Here is a 17,222-nt window from a genome sequence, read left to right as displayed (position 1 = left end):
TGCTTCGTGGCAAGTAGCAGACACACACAATCCCCTGACGAGTAGCCACAGTATGAGCACTTGAGCAAAACTTCCACAGCGACTCAGCAATAATGTAGCTTTTCACGCTTTAGCTGTGTCCCTCGTAGTGTGAACTCAGTATTAGAATTAGCTGTTTATATCTACATAGGGAGCGGATCCTCATCTACGGAGATCGCCATGTTTCTACAGCAGCCCAGAATAGACAAACCAAACGCTGGCTCTAGATAGGGACATTTGCATTTTCATGTTTTCATGTTGGCCACTGTAGTAAGAGCCCCCTCTGTAATGAGCAGTGTCAGAAAAACACTGATTTATTAAGTGTTTTAAATGACCACGTGTATTTGCTTTAGAAAGGAGTAGACCTCTGGATAATTAAGCTTTGGATAAAAACTTCCTGAACGTCTGGATCTTAAGTTATCAGAGAAAATAGGTAAGCACTGGGCAAGTGCCCTGTTTGCGACGTGCCAAACAACATTGAGGAAACACTGATTTGTAACATGAAACTGCTTTGTTCAGCATTAATAGTGGTTTACATCAGCTGGTCTGTTTATTTTGGGGAGGAAAAAACCTCTGTGAATAATTCATCTCCAGGTAAAAACCTCCTGACCAATGAACACTGAAGGAATTCTAATCTATTCTAATTCTAATTCTAATCGGGAGAAGTTTCAGTTGGTTGCAACCTGCAATGCTCACCACTAGATTCCACTAAGTCTCCCTAAATCTTTCACACTGTTCCTTTAATACAGTGCCACAGCAGTACCTTATACAGACAATATTCTACATGGATGTCAATTAAGATGCAGCTACAGTTATCTCTGTTTATTGAGCAGGAGAATCCAATGTATTGTTTTGAACTGACAGATACCTTTCCACACGTTTCCTGCTATTGTTTCAAAGGAATTCAAAACAGAGACAACAGCAACACTTGCTGTCCGTTTTCAGTGTGTTCAGTGACACATCACTGTGGCAGTCCTTCTCAGTTAGGGAGCTGCTAATGTGCTAAAATGGATGCATTTGATTTAGATGCTATTTAACAGACAGAAATGATCCTTTGTATGTATGTGTTGTAAGGCACCAAGCCAGACCACAGTAAGACTGGGGGGAAGAAGAGCCTGAAGATCATTCAGGACCCAAAGTACCGTCGTTACAGCAACACTGTGGACATGGACTCTGCTCTGGAGACCTTTGTACCTCACAGGTCTGACTCAAAACTTAAAGCTACTACTGTTGTAGTTCAGACTTTCTGTTTTTTTGTACAAAGTGACAGTTTTAGTGGATCTTCGAGTTCTGGTAGGCTCATTGTCAACAGTACTTGCTTTTGCTAGACAGTCTATCAGTGAGCTATTTTTCATTTAAAATTTGAGGCTCTGAATATTCCTGCTTGATAAATCCGTTCAGTTAGGTTTTGCATTCAGCTCAATATCATACTTTGTACTTCTAAAATCTGACATGTCTAACCATGATATCAGGATACCACTTGAAGTGTGACACTGTTGCCATGCATTGAAAAGAAGGAAATATAAATGTTGAACAGAATCAGCACAATACATAATCATCATCATAGGATTCTGTTTCAGATATTGAAAAGGACACCTTTAAAGTAGACTGCAGGATTATACACCTCCAATTAGTAGTCTTGACTTGCCAGGCTCTATTTATATTGTGTCTGTGTGTATACATGTACATATTCAATTGAATTCAATTTTATTTTTAAAGCCCAATATCACAAATCACAATTTGCCTCACAGGGCTTTACAGCATACAATACCCCTCTATCCTTTGGACCCTCACAGCGAATAATATCCCCCCCCCCAAAAAAAAACAACAAACAAACAAGAACCTTTAATGGGGAAAGAAAAAATGGCAGAAACCTCAGGAATAGCAACTGAGAGGAGGGATTCCTCTTCCAGGATGGACAGACGTGCAATAGATGACGTACAGAACAGATCAACACGATAAATTTGCAGTAATCCACATGACCAAATGACATAAATACATGTATGTAGCACTTTGAAGAACATACAGTAATGGTATATTTTGTTGTTTTATGCTACCTCTCTCTCTGTAGCTTTTCCCCACAGCACATTGAGGAGTGCTGTGGTTGGCTGAGACAGAAACTGAACGAGCTGAATGATGAACAGTACCACATCATTCACCAGCATCAGGAGCAGGTAAGGGAGGGTGTATAGTAGCACCAGGCAGGGTTACTGCTGGTGGTACCTATATAAATAATAATATCATATTATATCATATCATGTATTGCGGGTTGTTCCATGGAGGATGTGTAAAATGACTATATCTTGAACATTGAGTATAAATGTTCATGTTTTTTTAAGTAACCGGCATGAGACTTGCTTTGGCATTTCAGTTCTCTCATTCTCTCACGTACACATAAAGAAAGACTCAAAACATGATACGTCACACGCTCCTCTGCCCATCCACACCACTCTCTCCCGAGTGACAGTGTGTGAGCAGGATGAAGCATGTTTTTCATCTGCAGGGCTCCAGACCAGTAACATTACTATTTGGTTACATTTTTTGACCATGGAGCACCACTAAGACTTGCAAATATTATTAATGTATGAACTGGAGAACAGTTTGTTTGTGTCGTACAGTGAATAAATTATCACCTCAGTAATAGTTTAGCTTAAGGAGATTAATGATGGTGTAAGCCAGGGAAGCACGTGTTCTTGTACCTATAGGGCTGCAGACCTTAACTACATATTTACAGTTTGCGATCATGTAGCATCAGTGCAACTTGCAAACACTGTGTGTATATATATATATATATATGTGTGTGTGTGTGTGTGTGTGTGTGAACTGAAGAGCTGTTAGTGTGTTTATAGCTCACAGTGAGTAAACCCTCACATTTAAAGGCACCACGGCAACAGTTTAAATTTGTGCTAGCTGCAAACAGCTAACTGTTGACCAGAACTTTCAAGTTCACAGCAACTTTATTTATTATTCACACAACAGTATTTTATTTAACTTTATTATGACCGTTGGTACCTTATTTACCTTTCTTGTAACCATAGTTTATTTAATAACTGTAATTTAGTAGTTTAGATTTTAGATTTCAATATATTGTGATGTATATAGTGTATAGCCTAAAAATATTGCAGTATTATTTTTAGGCCATATAGCCCAGCCCTAATTAGAAGGCAGTACTGCTATACAGCATGATATGACGAGGCACTAAAGGAAGGTCAGATATGTCTGAGCAACCATGTGTGACACATCTGTTGGTATGGCTCTCGGTGGAATCACAAGGAGAGGCTGATATAGATACTAGAAATGCCTCATGTCATTGACATTTATTACTTGTATACTAACTATCAAAATAGTGCATTGTCAGCATAAGAACATACAGTGCAGGCATGTATTCTGCATGGTATTTGTATAACGTATGGAACTGGAGACACACTGGAGGTTCCCAAAATACAAAATACTCCTCCTCTTCTTTCCTCAAGGCTGCTAACTGTATTGTGGGAAATGTAGTGTACGAGCGTCTGGCAGACCACGGCCCCAAACTTGGTCCTGTCAGCAAGAAAAACCCCATGGTTACCAGGTAAGGAATTTGAAGATATGGGTTTAAGGACAGAGAAAAAGGAGTTGGAACAATATAATACATGGAGGTAGAAGACAGGGGAGGAAAGATGGATTTCACATGCTTTTTAGGTCAGATTATCATAAATTTGAGATGCCAGCTATGGAAAAATAACTGCCATTAGTCTTGCAGTGCATTGCACTAACCATGTAGGATTCTACAGAAGTCTACTGTATGTTACTGCATGAACTACTGTACACTACTGACATTTCAGTAATCTATGAGGAAAAAAGATACAAAATAGAGGAAGCGAAACAGGATGAGTGGATATGTATTCCGCTTCCCATCAGTGAGTCCATTTACACCTGATATTAGCATGCACAGACACTAGTCATTAGTCATAGTTAGGCTAATGTGTTTTAGTGAATTCCATGCATGTTTCTAGACTGTATAGCAGTGGTAACATTAATTAGTGCCATTATTTTTTTTATTTATTTATTTTCATTCATTAGCTTATGTTTTGACAATGTGCTATAATGTTATCATGCAGGGATTTCTACCTCAAGAACGACGGGTCCTTGGAGGCTCACAACTTTTTTTACTAGTGGCTAAACAGTCTTACACTGTTTTGATAAAGCATCAGATTATTTTTGTTTAACAAGAAACAGCCCCAAAGTCGCCATTGCCAAACCCACCAGATACCATTTAAATAAACAGTGATTTTAGCAAACATGTATGTAGTCAGCCTGTTGTCACATCCAACTGAGTGAATTAAGGGTTTATTTTAACCAAAACAGAGGGTGTGAAAGCACTGGAAGGACAAACCAAGATGGTTTCTGTAAGTTTAACTTTGTTTCTGTTGACATTAAAATAAGTGTGTTTTATGCAAATAGAATTATTGTTTGTTTAAATAGAGTCTGGTGGCTTTGACAAAAGTGATTTTGGGTATGTTTCTGGTGAAACAAAAAGGATCCTACTCTTTGTCAGAAAGGTCTATCTCTGAAGATTCTTTCCATAAATGTGTCAGACACTTAGAATAACAATTGGAGCCTGTTAGTAGCAAAAACAAATACTTTAGTGGATGCACACTAACACTGCAGACATGCCCCAAGTGGTCTAGCTGCTGCTGGCTGCAGTGTTGTATTACTGCACCAGTTTTTTAAAAAATGTTCCTGTTAGTCACTTTGACATGAAAACCTGGGAAAACAGGGTCCAGGCTGAAACATACCTTTCAACTCTGGAATTTTAAGTTTATTTGATATGGAGAAAGCCACACTGCAGCATTTTGTGGGCGTGCCCATAAATATTGACTGTACCTACTCTGTGTCATTGGCTTGTAATCACATAAGGATTATGCAGATGCTTATATGTTAAAGCTACATCCCATACAGAAAACAGGGACATGAGGTTCATTATAATGTCAGATGTAAAGGGAGGCTGATTATCTGTGGATCTCAGTGTTTTCATCCATCTGTCTCAGGTACTTCACCTTCCCATATCAGGACATGACTCTGGACCAGGAGATGCAACTGCTGGATCAGCCAGAAAAGACGTGCCACTTCGTGGCTCACAACGGTTGGGTGATGGGTGATGATCCACTGCGAAACTTTGCTGAGCCTGGTAAATATATTGAACATCTTAGAGTCAGGTTTACAAACTATAAGAACGGGGGAAGAGATAAACATATACATGTAAACACAATGTAACTCGTTCCTCATTCTGTTCATCATGCATTATACTGTTACACAGAAGAGATTACAGATAATTTTTTGTATTGGATTAAACACATTTGAATATGTGTGTCCATCAATAGAATCTCAATGTAAAATAAGCTATTGTCAGGTTCAATGTTGAATAAACGACACAGATGAAATTGTGATTCCTTTTATCAGTATTGGTCTGTGTCTGTGCTACCTTTAGGCTCCAATGTGTACCTGCGCCGGGAGCTGGTATGCTGGGGTGACAGTGTCAAACTCCGCTATGGCAATGGGCCTGAGGACTGCCCATACCTGTGGGCTCACATGAAGAAATATACTGAAATCACAGCCAAATATTTCCATGGAGTCAGACTGGACAACTGCCACTCGACACCATTACATGTAGCTGAGGTATTGTCATATATTATCATATCATACTGATTGACCAGAACAATTAAATCCCTGCCCACTGCAATACAATCAAGTACAGCACTCATCATTATAAATACCACCTTAGAATTATTTATGATAATAATAATTGTGAACTCTGCGTCAGAAAGGTTGTTGAGTCAACTAGTCACCCTAGTTTATTGTTGCATTGTGCACGTACATGAATATGGTGAGTTTTTGGAGTACCTTGCACTTGCATTATTGTTTGTGTAAACATAATATCCAGCTCATATCCCAATTCTGAACATGGTAGATAGAGTACTCCAAGAGAAGCTAGGGGTGGGAATCACCAGAGGATTCACAATCAGATAATATCACGATACTTAAGTCACAATACAATATTATTGCGATTTTAAATATGTCGTGATATGCTGAGTATTGTGATAAAATATATTGCAATATTTTGTGATTTTTTTTACATTTTTTTCAACTGTAAATTATGTCCCCAAAGGAAATCTCTGTCAACATCCAATTGATCTGTTCTTAGTCTTTTTTGTTTTGCAGCAGCAAAATGTATCTAGTGGACTGAAAAAGCAATTAATTATATTATTCTAGCAGGCGCCTCCCTAATATAATGGTAGGGGAAACATTGATGTTTCAATAAATTTTAATGTTAATAAGAAATGTTTTGGTATTCATATTGTTTAAATTGCCTCATTAATCAAATAATGGAAAAATAATCGATAATTTAAAAAATAATAGTTAAACTAATCGAAAAATTAATCGTTAGATTAGTCGATTAATCGAAAAAATAATCGCTAGATTAATCGTTAGAAAAATAATTGTTTGGGACAGGCCTAGTATTGCAGAGCATACATTGTATTGTCTTTCAGAACTAGTGAGCTGATGGAGACTCAAACTGGACACATCTGTAACATTTGAGTTGGCTAAGCCAGTACAGAAATAAGTGGCTGAGATGTTGAGAAATTAAGGCCCACCTGCATAGTGAGAAACATGGGTACTGTTATGATCATGGGTACAATGAAATGAATAACCATTCTCTCATGTTCCATATAAATGCATCCTGAGTACACATTCTATTACAGTGCATTCCTATGCAACACCACTGCAAAGCACAGCCTTGAAATGATTATACAGTAGAGTCAACATACACACAACCTCAGTTTCAGCAAATATTCAACATTTTAGGATGTAGTTATTGTCGGCCTATTATATATAGCATTTCATTACATCATACAAATATTTTAATTTCTCTTGGCACTCTGTGTAATATAATTAGTTACGATAAATGTTGGCTTTTCTGAACACTGAATGAATCAACTTTTTGTTGGAAGTTATGTGCAACACCAATAGACTTTCTCGATCTTATAGTGTCAGGTCACAACAGAAACCAGTGGAGAAACTTTGCCCAGGCAGGGCACTGTTTCCCCAACAAAATGTAGTGACACCATGTGTGTGTAACGCACACCCTTAACCTGCCACACTTTTCTAATGCACAGCAATATTCTTGGTTACTTTAGGCCATTAAAATTAGAATAATACAATATTTTGTGTACCTAAAGTACAATCTAGCCTGAGAAAGAGCTAACTCATTTGCAATAAATGTATCATAGCTTTAAATAAGATTAGTTTAAGAATAAACAGTAAAACTGGGAAAAGAAAATCTGATTTTATTGCAGACTGTTTTTATGTCACTGAATGTCATTAATGTGACACGTGTGAGTTTAAAGTTAGTTGCATACTATATATCCGAGTAATCCTGTTAACAGCAGACCTTTTTCTCCCTGTCTGTAATGGTGGTGTATTGTTTTGTCTAGGCAATGTTAGATGCAGCCAGAGCGGTCAGACCCAATCTGTATGTGATAGCTGAGCTGTTTACAGGCAGCGAGCTCATTGACAATGTGTTTGTTAACCGGCTGGGAATTAGCAGCCTTATACGAGGTACAACTCTTATGCATGAACTAACTCTGTGTTTTTGTGTCTTTCTCCTCTTTTCACTGCATTGTTCTGCGATCCTCCTCTTCATACCCAAACATTTCTGTATCTCTTTATTCTAACTCTCTGTGCTCATGGACTGTATGGCTGCATGTTGTGGTCTCTGGGCCTGTTATTACTAACTGACTGCATTCCCTTCACATAACTCTCCTCCTCCTCTTTATGTCCTTTCTGTCTCTTCCTCAACCTCCTCTTTTTTCCTCACCCTTCTCTTTCTTCCTCTCTCCAAATCATGACCTCTTGCACTGGTTTTGGTGTGTTGCCTTGCTGTGGTTGACCAGTTCATGCTCGACGTGGCCAGAACAGTTTGTCCTAACCTATATGTGGTGGCTGAACTATTCACCGGCAGCGAGGAGCTGGATAATATCTTCGTAACCAAGCTAGGGATCTCATCGCTCATACGAGGTACATTAATTTATCTGTTTAAAATGTACACACACAACATACACCTACATATGCAGTATATTTATCAGTATTGACAAAGAAGATGGTGCGTGATACTAAGGTAGGTATTTATGCTGCTTGTACATGTTATATACTGTTAAGTACAGTACATACAGATGGGTGACAAATCATGGCAAAAAAGCAACACACTTAGGGCTGTCCCATCACGACCCTCCACAACAGCTTCAGTTCTTTTGTCAGTGATTCTCCAAGTGCATTGTACTTTATTGGAGAGCTGAACAGCATTCTTCAAAGACTTGTGATGACTGTGAAGGCTATAGCATGTGATTCACATCATTTCATATTCATCAAGCCATTCAGTGAGCTCTCATTCCCCATATGGAAGCATCTGCATTTGTTTTGGGTTTTTTTTTCCTCTCATTTATTCAGTTTTTTCCCTTTTTTCCACCTGTTTGCATATTTAAACACATTTTCATCCATCCATCCATCCATCCATCCATCCCTCATCCATCCAGCTGCTTGTATCTGCAGTCTCATTATTTTGGTCACTAGCCAAAGCTCATAAACATAGGTGAGGTTCGGAACATAGATGGACCAGTAAATCAAGAACTTCACCTGCTGGCTCAGCTCCTTCTTCACCACAAGGGTCTGTCACAACACCCGCAGGACCACTGATGCTGGGCCAATCTGCCTGTCTAGTCAATTTTTACTTAATTCATGAACAAGACCCTGACATACTTGAACTTTCATTTGGGGAAGTAACCTCTCTACAACCCCAGAGGGTTAAGTCCACTGTTGCACCTTGGCCTCAGACCAGGTACTCAGGTACTGACCGCTTTTCACTGAGCCGCAACCACCCTTAACCACCCACCCTGAACTGCTGCTTGGTGCATAAGCACAAACACTAAGAGACTTCCCCCCCAGCAACTCGCAGTTGCATAGAGCCCATGGCCTCTCACCCTGGTCAACTCCAGAAAAGGCGGGAGACCAGCCCCTCTGCAGCAGTTTGGTTCCAGAACCAGTACTATACGTGGATGTGAGCCCAACTATAGCTGGTACCGCTCCACCTCCTGCATCAACTCCAGTTCCTTCCCCAGCAGTGTGGTGACGTTCCACATCCCTGGAGCCAGTCTATAATGCCAGGGGTCAGCACACCCAGATTTAGACTGTCTATGGGTGGGCATTAGGGTACACAGGAGCCTACATGGTGGCACCTTCAAGTTGATTTTATGGGGGTTTTGGCCAGCCAAGCCCTAAAGTGCAGATACCAATCATAATTCTGTAACATTCTAATGTGATATGTAGTGGCGGATATAATGCTAGATATGTTGTTGAATTTAACATCTAAAACAATTTAGAAAGCAGGGACAATTTTGGAACAGTCATGCCTGTGAGCTTAGTCCATACATTGATGAACATTTGTCCTAAATGTATTTACTAAATGTATTTACTAAACTGCATTGTCAGTTTGGAATGTGGCCTGGAGTTGCACTACAGTGCGCTTGAATGTGTGAACTCATGTACAGTGCTGCAGCAGTATGGATTGTGTTTTGAAAACTGTCCTCCTTTGTCTCATAAACTTTTCCTTACCCCCCACCCTGTTCATAGAGGCCATGTCAGCTGGTGACAGCCATGAAGAGGGACGGCTGGTCTATCGTTACGGAGGTGAGCCAGTTGGAGCTTTTGTTCAGCCCAGTCTGCGGCCACTGATGCCCTCCATCGCCCATGCCATGTTTCTTGATGTAACTCATGACAATGAGTGTCCTATACAGGTGGGTCTATGTCAGGGTCAGGTTAGAATGGAGTGGAGTGACTCAAGATGCTGATAACCATTTGCTTCAGTGTGCATTATCCTTTTTACATGAACAAAAAAAACAGTTTGTCTCTCCTAGAATGTAATTGTTGAGGTTTTCTCTTACCTGATTAAGTTCTCATAATTCCTTTAGTGTATAAAAATTGAGTAGTCTTCCTTCTGTTACTACTTTTTCCACTTTTACCTACTCAAAGAAGCATAAAGTAAGATATGACATAATGGCCAAAATTTTCTGATGAAAAAAGAAATTGTGAGGAGATCACTGTGGTCAAATGTAACAGGCTCTATCCAGATGTCAGGTGTACACAGTAATTGCATGTGTTTGCCTCTCTTCTGTCATATAGTTACGTTCAGCACTGGACTCCCTCCCCAGCTCTGCAATAGTGTCTATGGCCTGCTGTGCCACTGGTTCCACCAGAGGATATGATGAATTAGTGCCACATCAGGTTAGTTACACACACACAGACACAGACACACACACACACACACAAAAGCTATTACTATCATCTGATGAATAGCTTAACAGTATTTTGTAACATTTAACCATATTTATGGCTTGTTTTGTATGTTTAATAAACAGAAATGCCCCAATATTGGCTTATTTATTGCAAATATATAAATATGGATAATGCCGCTTTATTTTCTCTGAAGTTGTGACGTCTGTAGCTTTAAAAGCTAGGTGTAGAGCTATTCCCCTTTTCAATAACTGGCTTGGCTTAGCTTGGTTTGGTTTGGGCTGTCAGCCCAGTGCGGCAGAGATTTGCATTTCCATCTCAGCAGGGCTACCCACTTGAAGTTGTGTCTTTAACTAATGACGGCTTGTCTTGAGTGATGACGTTTTAAAGCCATGGGCTGGGGTGTCAGTGGCTAAGTGGATAGAGCAGGCGCCCCATGTATAAAGGCTCCATCCTTGCTGCAGCGTCCCGGGTTTGATTCCGGCCTGTAACACTTCCTTCTGAAACACCTTCTTTCTTCAAAACACCTTTTCTCCAGAAAACACTGTATGAGCTACCAAGCACACACAAATAAATAAAATTAGCTGTTACCCATGTGCAAACATAACCATAATCCATAAATACTATATCAAATACATATACAAGCATACATTACAATATCAAACTTTAAACACACATGAAACAAGAAAGACAGTATCACTGTGATGTTACCGATGTTTTATGAAGCCCGCAGCTATTTTTAGCATGACTGCTACAACAGTGATACATTTGAATTTAAACACTCACTTACTGTTGAGTCAGTTAAAACACATGTCACCACACAAAAATCATGAAATATTAAATGACACAGTACCTTGTTCCCATTGCAGCCAGGCACTTAACTATACTAGAAAGAAGAGCTTAATATTTGTAGAACAAGGTTGCATGTCGTCCCTTCATTGTTCTCAAACTTTTCTGCTTCATTATGTTTCTGCCAGGAGAGGGCATCAAAATAATGTCCCATAGGATCAATGGGACCACCAAAATAAAGGCTGGCCGGATTTTAACCTTAGCTTCAACCTTATTTACAGAACTTAATTAACCTTCTTAATTCATTTGCATCTCCTGTTATTTTTGCTGCAAGTGTTTTTCATCACACAGCGGGGCAGGTAAAAGAAGTTTACCTGTTGGAGGTGAGCTGTTGGTGCAGTAAGAGCCTACTGTCTGCAGCTCTTCATCAACATCTCACTGTGGCTGTTTCTGATTTCACTCTTCCTCCCTGCCTTATTATCAGGCTTATCTTAAAGGGAAATTTCGGTTTATTTCAACCCGTCTCCTATCGTCCTAAATTTGTTTCAAGTCACTAGTGACATAGAAATAATAGTTAGCATGGAGGAATGGCTTCTGGAAGGCTTTAGCTCTGGAGATCAGTGGTGTAACGTTACCTGTGAATGCTGTACCCCAATGCCCACAGAAGAGGAATACCTCTGTTGCAAGGAATGGGACCGGTTGCAGCCTTAGCTAAATGGTAAACAGCAAACATGGCACCACACCGGTAAGGTAAGACAACCCGTTTAGATGTCGTTTTCTATATGTTCTCTGACATTTATCCTAACGATATGAGGCGGTCTTTGTGGAGAAAAAGCTTGTTTAGTGGACTAACTTTGCACTTGAAAGGATGCCCGTTCAATTAAGTTTTAACAGGTCTGATGCTACGACTCTATCTAGGCTAACGGCTAACATGCTAACTATTATTTCTATGTCACTAGTCACTAGAAACAAATTTAGGACGATAGGAGACGGGTTGAAATAAACCGAAATTTCCCTTTAATTGTAGAAAAGCTGCTAACAAAGTTCTGCTAATTCAGTGATAAACACATTCCGTTTCCTAAAGATTCTTCACAATAATTATTGTTGTAAAAAACTTTTATTGTGAAGCAGCAAAATAAGGAATTGTTGAGTTTTCAAGCAGTAATTTCACACAACTTGTAATACGGCTGATAGAGAACATAAAACATTAAAATAAAGCAGATATCTAAAGTAAAAACAGGATGCAGGAGAGAAACTAAACTCCAAACAACAGAGATTCAGTTAGAAACTACAGAAGTACTAAGAGCTGAACACACAGAGACTTTTAAAAACGCCCTTCTCTCTGGTCTCCTGCAGAGAGAGGTGAGTTGACTCTTCCATCACACACTGCTTGTTTCAGAAGGGGGGTCATTGGGAGTGGCCCTGCTTTTGGTGCAGCTTGTCTTGGCACAGCGCATCTAAACTGATAATGGAAACAAGAATTAGCACAGTACAGCTTGACTCAGCACTGCCAAAAGTGACAGTGGAAAAGGCCCACTAGAGTGTCACATGTATCTTTGCTTTCCGTTTGTGCACAGGTCTGGATTTTCACACCATCATTTTAGCCTGGTGTTCTTCTACTCACAGAAGATTTGAAAACAAGTATTTCCTTAGAATTGATATTAATTTGAACTGAACTCAAAAAACACTGATTCCCCAGTACTAACTGTGTTGCATAGGGTGACGAAATCTATCATCTACATCTAGTAGATTAACAGACAATCTTGACAGTGCTTGGTGTGTGTGTGTGTGTGTGTGTGTGTGTGCGTGTGCGTGTGCGTACGTGCGTGCGTGCGTGCGCGCGTAGATCTCTGTGGTGAAAGAGGAGCGTTTTTACCCCAAGTGGAACCCCTCAGCATCCCCCACCTCCACTGGTGAGGTTGGATTCAGGACTGGCATCATAGCTGGAAAACTGGCCCTCAACAAGCTGCACCATGAACTGGCTGCCCAGGGATTCATACAGGTACCATGAGGATTTTGTATGTGTGTTAATATACTGAAACATTAGCTCACACTACAAACAGTTTCAGCCCACTCTGCAATCTATTAAAGGTTTTTAAAGTAAACAAGGAATGCAGTATGACTGAAAAGGTTTGATAGTTCCCTCTTAAGTCTTCATCTTAAATCTCTAATCATCTTCCTCTCCAGGTGTATGTAGACCAGGTTGATGCAGATATTGTTGCAATTACGCGACACTGTCCCAGCACACACCAGTCTGTGGTGGCAGTGTGCAGGACAGCCTTCTGGAATCCCAAAACCCACCAGTACGACACCAAAGTCCCACCCATGTTCATACCTGGTATGATGAAAACATTACTACCTTTGTATTATAAATCACGTCAGTCTGTCTATCTGAAGATTTTTGCTGCATTATCTTTGTAGTCTTGTACTTTCCTCACACTGTGTCAGTACCTTACCTCATGCATGGGTTTGTTAAAGAGTGGAAACCAGGTTTCCAATAAATCCTCCCAGTGCTGAGACTATCTCTCTCCCTCTCTGTCTGTCTCTCAAGGGAAGATAGAGGAAGTGGTGCTGGAGGCAAGGACAGTGGAAAGGCATGCTGGGAGTTATAAGAAGGATGGTGGCTACATCAATGGCATGCTAGAATACACTGTAGAAATAAAGGAGCATATATCGGTAAGTATTGCTGTGATCATTTTTAGGATCATGGTAATTCTGTGTATTACTGAAATAATTAAGCAAAACAATAGAATATACAGTATACGTGTATATGTATATGTATATATATATATATATATATATATATATATATATATATGTGAGTGTGTGTGTGTAAATGTATGTATATATACATACATACATATATATATATATATATATATATATATATATATATATATATATATGTATGTGTGTGTGTGTGTGTGTGTATATATATATATATATATATTTATGTTTTCTTTTAAGCTTGGTGCAGTGGTCGGTGTACCATGGTTACATTGTGTTCAAGCATCTACCTGTTACATTACATTACTCTGCTACTGCCAACACTGACAGAAACTACAACTATAAACTGCAAGATTCTGCTCCATACAGCTGCAGCAGCAGTCACAGGACACAGTAGCAGGAGTCAGATTTCACTAATCACATGACAAGAGAAATGAGGGTTAACCAACAAGACAGTAGTGGATTTAGATGAAGGATTTGGTGGCAAAGCAAAAAGCAAAAGTGCCCATTGGCAATACTTTGAATTAAGCCCAGTGGTAATAGGTAACCTGATAATGTTAAAAGAGGAAAGGAGTTACATCACTAAGAAATTGAAGGTTTGCAGCCTTTCACCTGCAGCACTCCATCTAACAGCTCACTGTGGCTGCTCCTGACTTTTCCATCACTCCCTGCAATATTTCAAACTGATCCGCTGTCAACAAATGTTGAAAATGACCATTGTCTTGTTGTGTAGACCCATTTTTGATGAGTGATAGCAGTAGTGCTAATCTCACTGGCAAGCACATTGCATTTCATGTGACTATTTCATGATACAAGTCAGCTAGTGTTTCGCCAGTTAAAGCTGTGGTATGCAGGTTTCTGGAAAACAAAAGAAAAAACAAACAGAATTTTGGAATACGCCCTCCTCCTATGCAAATGCAATAAAAGGTTTGCTTATTCTGTGGGGAGTCAGGATGTCCACCTGCTGAATTCAAGTTGCTTGAGCCACTGACTTAAGATCTGTGCCTGTAAAACCCTTTGAGATAGCATACTGTGGGGTTTGAAACTCTAGTTAGCTACATCAACATGGACTTCAATAAGCTGCAGCTGTGAGCCTTCAGCTATGGTTAGCTGAAGGCTAAACTATTAGCAATATTTTCGGTCCCTCTCTGAAGCACTTTGCTGATATTGACACGTGTTTTATTTTGTTTATTGTCAGACTCTATTTTAGACTCTTTTTGACAAGTCCATATTCCTGTATTGGGTTGCTTCACAGTGTAGGCAGTCGCCGGTGCTGGAATAGCAACTTTTCCGCATGGTTTTCCACCACTGAACTAGGCTTTTGCCATCTGGAACATGTACAATTCAATTCAATTCAATTTTATTTATAAAGCCCAATATCACAAATCACAATTTGCCTCACAGGGCTTTACAGCATACGACATCCCTCTGTCCTTATGACCCTCGCAGTGGATAAGGAAAAACTCCCCAAAAAAAACCCTTTAACGGGGAAAAACAAACGGTAGAAACCTCAGGAAGAGCACCTGAGGAGGGATCCCTCTTCCAGGACGGACAGACGTGCAATAGATGTCGTACAGAACAGATCAGCATAATAAATTAACAGTAATCCGCATGACACAGTGAGACAGAGAGAGAGAGAGAGAGAGAGAGAGAGAGAGAGATGCAGGTAATGACAGTAGCTTACAACAACATTATTGAAAGTAATAATATTATAGTTATAGTTCTGGCTACTGTGGTACAATATGTTGAAAGTATGTATTAATATCTGGCAGTATACATGTGTGACAATAGTCATGTGTATAATAACAGTAGAAGTATGACTAATGATTAATGATGGCAGCAGCAGCAGGAGGCGTCTGGCAGGACCACGGCAGCAGCACAACCACACACGTCATGCTGTCCAGGCACCGCTGCGATATGAGTTAATCTGAGAGACAGTGGAGCACAAAGGCTCCGGAGAAGAAGCCGAGTTAGTGACATCCAGAATGGCGAGTTAGCAAGATGCAGTAATAGAATGAGAGAGCGAGAGAGAGAGAGAGAGAGAGAGAGAGAGAGAGAGAGAGAGAGAGAGGGAGAGAAGGTGCCCGGTGTATTATAGGGGGGTCCTCCGGCAGACTAGGCCTAAGTCAGCCTAACTAGGGGCTGGTACAGGGCAAGCCTGAGCCAGCCCTAACTATAAGCTTTATCAAAGAGGAAAGTCTTAAGTCTAGTCTTAAATGTGGAGACGGTGTCTGCCTCCCGGACACATCTGCATTTGCAGAACAGCCAATGATTGGCCAAAGTCTTGTGTCATGGGCTAAATTTTGTAAAGCCTGCAGGAGTAGTTTTCTCTCAGATCACATGAATTACAATATCTACTGAAACTGAGCATTGTCAACTGATATATTTTTTTGTAAAATGTCTGATGTAATCAGTAACACTGGCATTGTCACGAGTTAATTAACCAGTGGAAACATTTACTCACTGTAGCATCCCTAATGTATATATTTTATTTATGTGTGTGTGTGTGTGTGTGTGTATATATATATATATATATATATATATATACACATACATATATATATGTATGTATATATGTGTGTGTGTATATGTATATATATATATATATGTGTGTGTGTATAGTTGCAGGAGAGCACAGTGGTGAAGCAAGCTGGAGTTACATCTAAAGGAAGATCAGAGTTTGTGCAGGAAATCATCTTTCAGAAGTTGACACCTGGCAGCGTCATCGCCTTCAGGTAAACTACATATGGACCTACACAAAACCTCACCACCAAAGTAAAATCAGTACAGTATCTGCATTATCATTGAAGAAACATTGTGTTCTTAGTGTATCAAAACCTTATTTATTAGCATTGTACATTTTGATAAATCACAAAATGTCACAATCACACAATTTTCTGTGATTCTCTCTCTTCTTCACAGGGTTAGTTTGGACCCCAAGGCCCAGAAGTTGGCAGGGGTGTTGAGGTATTACCTTTCACAGTTCAGCCCAAAGTACAGGAAAGGCAGTGTGGCAGATGACAACCCACCCGAAGCACTGCAGAAACCCTTGGCGCAGTAAGTACACATGTGCATGCTGCTCATGCCCTAATGATACATGACAGGTTCTCTGTCTTTTACTGGAAGAACAGATTTTAGCATCCTTTAAGAATGAAATAAATAATGATAGATGAGAGTCGAACAGTTACTCAACTTTAAAAGGAAACTCCACAGACTTTGTGGGGATCTGAGCACTACTGCACATGTGAAACAAGTGGTATAAAGCCTTTAGTATCTCAAGAGGGAGCTGCACACAATCTGAGAAATGTCATCAAGTGATGTCATTTTAGTCAACTTCAGTTAGGTCTGAAGACTACTATTCA

At 39.8% G+C, this 17,222-nt stretch overlaps 1 protein-coding gene across 3 annotated transcripts in view; it reads left to right on the top strand.

The window, feature by feature from the left end:
* Positions 1–17,222, top strand: part of agla (amylo-alpha-1, 6-glucosidase, 4-alpha-glucanotransferase a) — an 82,605-nt gene that overhangs the window by 30,554 nt on the left and 34,829 nt on the right. For 2 of the 3 annotated variants that reach the window (XM_033650876.2, XM_078172871.1), the window contains 13 exons: positions 1,093–1,219; positions 2,090–2,192; positions 3,492–3,589; positions 5,049–5,188; positions 5,489–5,676; positions 7,494–7,617; positions 9,685–9,848; positions 10,234–10,335; positions 12,980–13,135; positions 13,321–13,471; positions 13,685–13,809; positions 16,483–16,595; positions 16,783–16,917. In XM_033650876.2, the coding sequence (XP_033506767.2) occupies positions 1,093–1,219; positions 2,090–2,192; positions 3,492–3,589; positions 5,049–5,188; positions 5,489–5,676; positions 7,494–7,617; positions 9,685–9,848; positions 10,234–10,335; positions 12,980–13,135; positions 13,321–13,471; positions 13,685–13,809; positions 16,483–16,595; positions 16,783–16,917 (1,726 nt within the window). Of the gene's footprint in view, positions 1–1,092; positions 1,220–2,089; positions 2,193–3,491; positions 3,590–5,048; positions 5,189–5,488; positions 5,677–7,493; positions 7,618–7,952; positions 8,077–9,684; positions 9,849–10,233; positions 10,336–12,979; positions 13,136–13,320; positions 13,472–13,684; positions 13,810–16,482; positions 16,596–16,782; positions 16,918–17,222 lie in introns of all 3 variants that reach the window. The other variant, XM_033650878.2, reaches the window with a different exon arrangement.

Source organism: Epinephelus lanceolatus, chromosome 12 (genome assembly GCF_041903045.1).
Source record: "Epinephelus lanceolatus isolate andai-2023 chromosome 12, ASM4190304v1, whole genome shotgun sequence".
Taxonomy (NCBI): Eukaryota; Metazoa; Chordata; class Actinopteri; order Perciformes; family Serranidae; genus Epinephelus; species Epinephelus lanceolatus.
Note: the sequence above shows the minus strand (reverse complement) of the source record. Positions and strands in the feature narration are given on the sequence as shown.